Below are 10,572 nucleotides of genomic sequence, written 5' to 3'. Positions count from 1 at the left end.
GGCCCAGCCAAAAAGTGGTTTGGCCATGGCCTGAGAGACCACCCTCTGGCTCTGCAGCCTACACTCTTTGAGACAGGGATTATATCTACCTCTGTGTTTGTACAATCCAAGTAGAGAGGCCTTGATCCTGTTTAGGGCCTGTAAATTTCCATCACCACAACAGAATAAAAATAATAATTAATAATGATGATGGGAGGCAGAGTGGTGTAGTGGACAGGCAGTGGGAGTCAGGAGACCTAGGTTCTAATCCTGGCTCTGCCAGTAACCAGCTGTGTGACCCTGGGTAAATCACTTCATCTGTGCCTTTTAAACCTCCCACCCTTTGTCTGTCACATCACATCGGATTGTAAACTCTTTGGGGCAGGGACTATGTTTGTCCAGCCCCTGGGACAATAGGGCCCTGACCTTAACTGGTCCGATTTTAATACAAACAACAACAATGTGATTTGGGTATTTTCAAACTTACAGGTCAACTGAATTCCATCCCCTTTGGTCAGTTTCCACTTTGTTCGTGGTCCTAGGGATGAAAACAGAAAAGTAGATCCACGCTTTTAATATTTGAAAACTTTATTTTCTCAAATGAGCACCAACACATATTGTAAATCTGACAAACAGTATGCCTCCCTCTAATACTGAAGAACTATGTACAATGTACAAAGAGACAAAGAGGTGAAGACAAATTATCTAAAAACAAACAATTGCATTTATTACCAAAGCAATATGACCTGAAAGAATATGCCAAAAATATAGTTAAATCAAATCAAAGAAATAAAAGTATACACAGTTTGTAAACACAAGAGCATCAATAGACAGGCTGGTACTGGAAATATTGTCTCTTCATTTTGTCAGTGAGAAAGCATTCCCATTTCCTTATGAAAAACAAAACAAAGGATGTGTACAGTTTGTAACTACGAGAATAGCTTATTTGTGATTGTACCTTACACAACATCATTCTGCTTGCATTTAAATGTCAACTTTTTTTTTTATATTAAGTGTGATTTTATTTTCCCTTCCTGTTTTAAAAGAACAAACAGGATTCTTCCAACTCAATGCGTAACATTTTTGTTTCTGAACGTTCCATTTCTCAGGCCTCTCATCTGGCAAGGAGAGCTCTTACTACCTAGCTGAGCTCTGCATTTCAAATCTGTTTACCCAACAGGATGCTTGTCCAAGAACTGGTTCATATAAAAACGTGATGCTTCTTCTGAAGTGAGGAAGTGCAATGAAATGCATGATTAATACACTCACATATCAATTAGGAAAACGCATAAAGAGAAAATTCTTAGCTGATCCTCACAAGAACCACAGATTCCATGTGCAGGTTTTGTTGCCTTTAAAACGTGTGCACCAAAAAGAGAAAATAAAAGAATGTGCAACAGTTACTCAGCACTGCAAATAGCTCCTTACTCAGCAAAACACAGTCTAATGATTTGTGCTGTTGGTCCACTTTGAGATAAACAAGAAGACCAATGAAATAAAAACTAAGGGGGAGAGGGGAGGGGAAAAAAGACAAAGAGGAGAGGGGAAAGAACTTTACTGCCAGAGATGTAAACTTTTACTTTAATTCACTATGTAGCAGCCTGGTTTATTTATATTAAAAGCAAAATTAAAACCAGGATCCACATCCAAAAATATTTGCAAAGCGAATAAGAATTCCTGATTAGTTAGAATTCTCCATCCCCTGGCCCTATTGCCCCAAGCAACGGGAAATAAAGATTCTGAGGTTGCAACTTAAATTCACTTCCACATTCTAAATCTTCATTATTTATTTTATTCTAGCCAATACTGGTACAAGAGAATATTTCAGGCCCTGATCCTGCAATCAGATCTACTTAGGCAGATCTATGCACTTACATGGAGCCCCACTGATGTTAAAGAGACTCCATGTAGGAATTAAGATCTTCCTATCTGGATCTAATTGCAAGTCAGGGGCCTCAGGCACTGAGGAAGGTACTGAAGCATGTGCATACCTTTAAACACGCGTGCATTCCCATGTGCTTAAAGTTACACACATGCTTCAGTACCTTCCTGAATTGGGGGTCTCTGTTTGTAACCTGGCAATGACCTGTATAAGAGGTAATTTCTGCTGGATGGAATTAGAGGTTATTTGCCCTTTTTCTGCCTTGTCCAGGTGAAAAGTGTAGCAACTTAAGAAAACAGCATATATTTATGATTGTTGTTTCCCTTTAAGCATATTTTCCAACTAAGACAGAGGAAACAGTATAATTTAAAAACAAAACAATAAAAGTGCTCTCAGAGGTGGATTCTGAGAAAACAGCACCAAATATATTATTTTTTAAAAAAAATTAAAATATTATTTACAAAAGTATATTTCATAAGATAATGCTTATTATGTTCTGTATATATTATCATCTGAATATTTATTACAGGGTCACGATGCCACACAAGATAATCCGCCTGAGCAAAACATTTCAAATCTACCAAAGTTTAGCTTTGGGGTACACTGTGATGTAAACTCAGGGGTGCCCAGAATTTGCATTGCTCAAGGCCCTTGGTGGCAGCTTGCTAGAAACTGGAGGGGGGGGGGACAGAAAATGGAGCAAAACTTGCAGTTTTCATCTTCGCTGAGGCTGCCGCCCATGGAGACCGGGATATGCTGGCTCTCTGGACTGCACCTCCATCTTGGAAATGAAGTCCAGGCATTACCCACCCTTCGATGTAACTAACTGGCTACAGTTAACTGACTCAGCCAATGAGATGCAAGTGGTGCAGTTCTTTGGCTATGTTCCGAATATATTCTTTTGCAACTAATTAACTGAGAATGCCCGGATAGATAGTTGTACCCATCCACTAGCCTATAAATTTCATCACTCTGTTTTGTTTTCAACTCCCAATACTATCATATGTCTTAATACAGCAAGTCACAGATGAGTTAACAGCGGACCTTACATCATAAGAAGCACTTTAGGTTTAGCCGACACATAAGGGAGAACAAATATTAAATGAGCCTAGCAGGCCATTTTTACTTATCTCTCTATACAGTGTATAAAAATCAACGTACAATCAAGTGCCTCTGTGTGTGTGTGTGCTCGCGCATTTTCCATACCAGGATTTGAGGATCTGGGCCCAGATCCTCAACTGATTTAAACCGGTGTAGCACCATGGAAGTCAAGGAAACTAAGCCAATTTACATTAACTGAGGATCTGGCCACAAATATTCAAATTTACAGTGGTCGCCATAAAAAATGCAATTTATGTAAATTCTTATTGCGTGTTGCCATCTGAGATATTACTTCTTGTTCTTAGTACACAAAGAATAAAAACTGTTGCATCTGACACCACTCTGTGGTAACTGCCCTTATTTTTAAGAGGTACAGCATATCCTACACTAATGGTGCAAAAATTACAATTTACAGGGGTAATGCTGCAGTATTTGAGACTGAATACTGGGGGATTATTACAGGCATGTTGGCTTTTTATTGGCGATCACTGTAGTGCATAAAATTATACTCATTCAGGGAAGATTACCAGAGTCTAGGCATGGCTCTGTATCCCATCCCATCTGCACACAAACTGTTGCGGGTTATCCCTTATTTCTCCCATTTCAGATCAGATCCCTTTAAAGACTGTTTTCAGGGAAGGAGAAGAGCTTTTCAAAGAAAGCAAATGACTCCTTACTGGCCAAAACCAACAAAACATTGAGTGGAAAGGGCAATGAAGAGAAGGCCAATGCCAGAGTCAACAAGCTAATGGGTACTGAGGAATTCTTTTTGTTGAAGGTAGCGGTGATGGAGGGGAATGAGGATGATGGAAGTAGAGTCTAGCAGAAGTCAAAGATGAAGTGGTCTTGTAATTCACATCAGATAGGGTGAAGGCAGAAGCCACCTCCTAACACAATGGCCAAAGAAGGCATTCAATACATCCTTTCCAGAAGTAACACTCAGTCTCCATCTTGTCACCTACTTCTGGGTAATAACCATATGTTATCAGTGATGCCATGGACACAACACTCATCTAGTGAGGAGAGAAAACACCCACTTTTCACATGAGCTATTCAGGTTTTACTCACTGGTACTCAACATAGAAGTCTAATCCCACTTCTAAAGCCTCTCTCTCTGCACACACATCCCCACCCCCACTTACCAGCAAATGTGATTTTGAAATCCTCTCAACTCTGCTAACCTGAATATTGGAAAAAAAAAGGCGGCATTAGGCTCTAGTCATCAGAAGGTTCAATTTCATAAGGAGCTACGAATCCCTGCACATTTTTTTTCACTCTCTGGATTGAGAGGGATTTCCCCCAGAGAATTAACCTACTTTGAAATAACTCCACAAACAAAAAGAATTCACTCGGTTGGAGAATACTAATTCTTGTCTTGTGTTCTGCACGAGATACTGACTGGACTGTTGTAGAGGAAGCTTCACACGGTCATTTAGGTCTACACTATCTTCTTTCATACACATTCTCCCCCTCTCCCACACCAACAACATAAAGATGGTCCATAAAAATTAATTTACAAAAATTAAAGTAGGACTTGTCCGTTGCAGTTAGGTGTCGAAACCTCTTCTACCCCTACAACTCCAAGGCCTATGCCATTTGGGGGATGCTAAGTTTCAGTCTTCCAGAATATGAAACAGGTTTTTTTTAAAACACCAGGAGTCAAGGTTTGGGGGATACCTCAGGGCTTGAAATAGCCGTCTGTGAAACATGATATTAACAGCCACCAGAGCCACTTACTGTTCCATCACATCTCTGATGGATTCAAAGAGTGGACCTGATGGCTGGAGTCTGAAATTTCAGAGATCCTATTAAAGCCATTTTCCCATTACACATTAGGATGACTGGATCCCAAGCTATTACATTGCCAATGGTAAAGAGATTTGTCCTAACGGCACACGGTAAGGACTGGAAAATTAAAGATGGCATCATATGTTTTGAGTTTATCTACAGCCCTCTCCCCCTACATATTTTCCTAGCACATGCCCGTGTTCTTGCATATCTGTCATATCTTCTAAAAAAACTGCAGCACCAGCCCCTCCCTCTACATTACATGATTTGACTCCTCTTCTCTCAGTTGCCCAGAATCAGAATTTTGTTTCCCCAGCAGTGCTGAGGTTGTAGCCATGTTCTGATGGGATGGTTTGCCCATCTGCTATGAAACAGGAGGAGGGAGAAGCAGAAGGAAAGAGCTTGGGGAATCTCTCTAGCAATCAAGCTCCACAACAAGAAGTTCACAAAAGGCGACTGTGTGAATAGTATGAAACAACCTATCAAAAGATGGAACTGCACATCAGTTTCAGGAATTAGCTAGCAAGGGGCTTTTGGTTATGACTTGTGCTCAGCCAGCTTAATCTGGAGCTCTGCCTCTGGAACAGCAGTTTCGAGATTCAGAGATAACGCAGTCATGAGGTATATTTCTGTCCATAGTTTCAAGCCTCGGTTACCAGGACTTAAAGGGAAAGCACTTTCATTCCTGCTTACTTCCCCTCCTGCCCCTGTCCCCTTTTTCTCTCCTCCTGCCCAAAACTCTGGTCTCCCTCCCGCACTGATACCTTCTGATAAAATGCCACCAAAGAGCCAACTTCAGTTTGTACTTAGACATTCATAAACATGGAATGCTGTCAGGCATTTGGTGCATTCTCTTAGCCAACACCAGAACACAGAGAGAAGCAGCCAGGGTCAACTCACAAACAGATAAAAAGCAAAGAGACGGAGAGACAGAAATTTAGAGGCCAGTCACCAATAAAGATGGAGAAGGGTGTGAAGATGCTCCCAAATGGCAGAGCCTCTAAATGCATGGAACCAAGCGTTCGGTCACTCTCTCACTCTTGGATATAATGTTCTGTTGGATGGCATTCTCTTACACGCTGGTTTAGCTGGGCTCTTCCCATTCAATCCCAGCCATTATCCTTGATCATGTGAGCTAGTTCGATGATGTATTTGCCTTCTTTATACTTCTGACTGCTCTCGAAAGCGTGTTCCTAAAAAAATAAAAAACCACAGAGAAGGTGGAGTTAGCGGGAGACTCGAGAGGTACGGAAAAGAAAATGCAATCTAGTGATTAGAGCAGAGGTCTGGGAGACAGGAGTCATGCATTCCACTCTCAGCTCTGGGGCACAGAGGGGCAGGAATATGGGACCCTGTTGACTTTCAGGAAACTTTTTGTTTTCAGGAATCCTAGACTCTGGTCCCACTCATACCACTGGCTCACTGGTGTCTGTACTTCAGTAAGTCCCTTAACCTCTCACTGCCTCCTGTTAGACCAGGGCTCTCAAACTATTTCCATAGTCTGTACTACATCTTTATAAAGAGATTACCTTGTGGACACCTCTCGTCCCAAATGCATAACATCCCTAGAGCAGCTCTAATAATTGCTTATAAGAAAAAGTAACATTAGGAATGCATCTAATTCATTTTCAGCTGTCTTTAATGTGATTTACCAGTGGAAACAAGGAGAAGAAATCAGGATCATGTGACCAGCCACCTCTCTGCAGGCCACCAGCAAGTGCTCCACGGATCACAGTTTGGGAACCACTAAGTTAGGCAACTAGAGTATAGCTTCACTGCAATTGGGAGTGTACCTCCCAGCCCAAACAGACAGACATGTACTAGCTCCACTTCAGCTAGAGTGTTAAAAACAACAGTGTGGACATTGTGACACGAGCAGTGACTATGGATAGTAACATATGGCCTCTGCCACAAAGAGCTTACTGTCTAAATATTCAAGACACACAAAAGGTGTCAGGAAAAACAGAGGCACAGAGAGGGGACCCAGTAGATCAGTTTAAGAGCCAGGAATAGAACTCAGGTTTCTGACTCCCACTTCAGCGCTCTGCCTCATTATACACACACCTTCAAAAAGGGATAGAGACAAATGCATCCACAGGAACAATAAACGATACTCACATATTTCCAGCCCAGTGTGGTTTTGCAGTTTTCACAATAAATGTCTGCAACTGCGTGTAATCCTGTTAGTAACACCCGCTCCTCTGCAGGGCCGCAACCCACATTAACTCTGGGAGGGAAGGGAAGAGAAAGATATGGTTCCTATCAAAGTATTGCTTCCTTTTTGCACACTGCAAGAACCTTTGCAGCAATTTTATTGCAGTACTGGAAAATATAAACTGGAATCTCTAATAATAAATACTACCGCTATTCTAAAAATAGAACTTTCCTTTCGTAAGAAATGTTGATACTTCAAAATTATGTTCTGTTCCATATCAGAATAAAGAGATGAAATAGTGAATATTTTCATTCAATGAAAAATTCCTAAAAACACTGAGGAGAATTTCAATGTTTTCTACTGAAATGAAATAATTTGACATTTCAGAGTGAAATTTTCACTTTGAATTTGAAATGAAAATTTTCATTTTGATTTTCACGAATGGAGAACGGGACATTCTTGTTGAAATCCATGTATTCCCAAGGCAAATGCTGATTTCCAGAAAACCATATTTGTCTAAACGAAATTCTTTTCAGTTAAAATTATAGCCCAGCTCTAAAAATAGCCACTAATATACTTCTTTATATTTACAAAGCTTTGACTTATTGGTCCTCACTACATCCCCTGAGAAGTGAGTGACTCAAAACTACTTCTGTTAGGTGTTATTTCTCAATCCCATGACAAAAATACTCTTATTCCAGCCCCTTTTCTGAAACCTAAAGGCAAAGTCAAGTCTGAATTAGTGCTGTTTCCTTTCAGTCACTCTAAAGCAATGATGCAAGCTCGTAAGTAAGTGCTTTTCTGTCACAAAAAAGGCAACTCTTTCTCCTTATTTTAACCTCAGGGTGATATATATTTGTCTCGCAAAAGGTGGAGCAATGACATTTATGAAGTAACACTCACACTGAATTGAAGAGGTATGCTCGCCCTTGGCTTCCTTGAAAGGACTAAAAGGCAAGAAAACAGAAATCAGTCGGTTGATAGGAAGCCATCCTGTGCATGAACAGTACCCAGATACCAACGTTATTGACTTCAAAGGGTAGTTAGAGCAACTGATAGTGGAGTTCTGAGAAATGCACATTATTACAGTATGCAAGATGGAGAAGGCAGAGATTGAAACATTCATGGAAGATGAGAGTTGATTAATAAAGGTCTGTCCTGGAGATGGAAATGGAAAGTGAACCAGCCTGTCTCAAATTCTGATGCATGCACATTTTAAAAGGGACACTGGCAGCCGACTTGGAACCTTACCTTCTTAATTATTATCAGCCCTCACAGCACTGTGAAAATCCAGTGTACTTTTCACAAATTAAACTCTATGCTTGTTTGGTTTCTGCATTCCGGTAAAAACTAAAAGTTGGTCAATTTCACTTCCTGGTTCTCGTGCACTAGTTCAATGCCATCGCTCATGGATTTACAATCTCAAACAAACCTTAACCCCAAATTATTATTTTAAATTCTGTTTCTTAAAAAAAAAAAAAAAAGTAAAATTTGGACCTAAGCTACCTGACAGCATTGCTTCAATATTTCGAACACGGCTCTGACAGTCTGAAGTGTCTCCATCCATGAAGGAGGTGCAGAAATACACGTTATTATATATTTGTATCCCCATCAGGGCCACATTGTGCTATGTGCTGTACACATATATATTGAAAAAGACAATCTCTGGCCCAATTTGCTGACCATCTAAGACCCCAGTCTTGCAAAGCTTTATGCAGATACTTAAATGTATGCACTCTAAGCAGCCCCATAGATGCCAGTGGGATTACTTATAATGCATAGTTAAGCGCCTTTGTAAGGCCAGGTTTACACTACAAATTTACATCAGTAAAATTACATTGCTCAGGGGTGTGAAAAATCCACAGCCCCAAGCAATGCAGTTATACCAGTCTAACCCCCGAGATTCTCCCACTGATTTAGCTACCACCTCTTGCGGAGGTGGATTAACTATACTGACAGGAGAAACTCTCCCGTTGGTGTAGTAACATCTTCACTAAAGCGTTACAGTGGTGCAGCTGTGCCGCTGCAGCTTTTGAAGTGTAAACCTGCCCTGAGTCTTTTCAGGATCAGGGCCTAAACATATGACAAGAGACAGCTGAGTAGAGATAAACAAACAAGGAAAGGGAAGGATAAGGGAACAGTGAAACTGTCACATTTTGTAGCATTAGCAACAATCGTGGCATTCCCAGTGCCTGGCCATATAACATTCACAATGATAAAACAGTATTTTGCAATGAAAGGTTGGGCAGCACCAGCGACCTCTGACTGGGACACTTCAATAACACTTTTCAGAGTAACAGCCGTGTTAGTCTGTATTCGCAAAAAGAAAAGGAGTACTTGTGGCACCTTAGAGACTAACCAATTTATTTGAGCATAAGCTTTCGTGAGCTACAGCTCACTTCATCCGATGAAGTGAGCTGTAGCTCACAAAAGCTTATGCTCAAATAAATTGGTTAGTCTCTAAGGTGCCACAAGTACTCCTTTTCTTTTTTCAATAATACTGCTTCCAAGCACCTATAAGCTCCATTTGTATCTGGCCTGTAATATTACCTGCAACAATGCCTTGCTGACAGGAGCAGCTAATAGTGGAGCAATACAACCTGCGTTTTTAATGTGCTTTGACAAATGCCCATTGAATTAAAGATTTTGAACTTACCCATAGTTCTCCCTCCTCACAATTGTTAATGTGAGGGAGGTGGTGTGGACTAGGTAATGACAAGGTAAAATTACGCTGTTTATAGATGACATGCACACCCAGTGATAAAGGTGTGGCATCCATAACCGTGCCCTCTAGAGGCATTAGTATGTTTTTTGGTTATGACTGCTCTATTTGCAGGTCAAAGAGAAAAGGCAGGCTCAGGTGAGTGGAGCCAATACAAAGAGAGAGCTATTGGGTCAGAATGGGTAAAGGCTACTTTACCAGGAGGGCAGCTTTCAAGGTTTAAATGAATTTTATCCCCTTGGCAGTTTGTTTCATTCGGGGGGATGTGAACAGCTGGCAGCAGAGGGGCTGGCTCCTACTGACACAGAAGGGATCACTTGGGAAGTCTCTATGGAGAGACTTCCATACACAAGGTCCTGTTCTTCCGTGAAGCTGTTCCCAGGAATTCACTCAGTGAGATTTGCGACAGGGCATGGCAAATGCCGAAGTGCCCATCGTTCCCCAGACAGCAAGGCCACAATCCAGCTGCAGTGCCTTGTTCCACACTGTACTCTTCATGCCATGTAATTTAGGCTAACACAATGCATCTCTCTCTCTCCTTCTAGTGGATAAACCACATATAAAGGTTTACAAGTGTTGATGCATCCAAGCTAATAGTCCCAGTCCTTTAGCTTAGGCACTAGCAGCAGATGCTTTCAGATCCAGGGTTACCAAATTCAATCCCTACAGATGACCCCCAACAACGAAGGTCACTATGCTCAGTTTAGTGAAGGATCCACCTTCCCATAGAGAATGTAGCACATGGTATAATGTTTGAAAATACAGAGTGATTGGAAATGTCAGATTAATCCAAAAGGTATTTCTTCTCTGCACAAGTGTAGCTGTAAGTGTTGGTGGCACACAGCTCTTTAATGATCTTATCCAGAGAGAACCCCTGCATCACACATTCTATTCATTTCAAATACATGAAGGAGAAATTTACTGAACAATGTCCAAGATTAAAAT

At 41.0% G+C, this 10,572-nt stretch overlaps 1 protein-coding gene across 3 annotated transcripts in view; it reads right to left on the bottom strand.

Moving 5' to 3' along the window:
- Positions 1-599: 599 nt before the first annotated feature.
- Positions 600-10,572, bottom strand: part of YPEL2 (yippee like 2) — a 55,959-nt gene continuing 45,986 nt past the window's right edge. For all 3 annotated transcript variants that reach the window (XM_074974880.1, XM_074974881.1, XM_074974882.1), the window contains 3 exons: positions 7,809-7,852; positions 6,869-6,977; positions 600-5,943 (listed from right to left, as the gene is read on the bottom strand). In XM_074974880.1, the coding sequence (XP_074830981.1) occupies positions 5,854-5,943; positions 6,869-6,977; positions 7,809-7,852 (243 nt within the window). In that variant the 3' untranslated portion in view covers positions 600-5,853. The remainder of the gene's footprint in view (positions 5,944-6,868; positions 6,978-7,808; positions 7,853-10,572) is intronic.

Source organism: Natator depressus, chromosome 17 (genome assembly GCF_965152275.1).
Source record: "Natator depressus isolate rNatDep1 chromosome 17, rNatDep2.hap1, whole genome shotgun sequence".
NCBI lineage: Eukaryota > Metazoa > Chordata > Testudines > Cheloniidae > Natator > Natator depressus.
The sequence above is the reverse complement of the archived record's forward strand: the minus strand, read 5'-3'. Positions and strand labels throughout refer to the sequence as shown.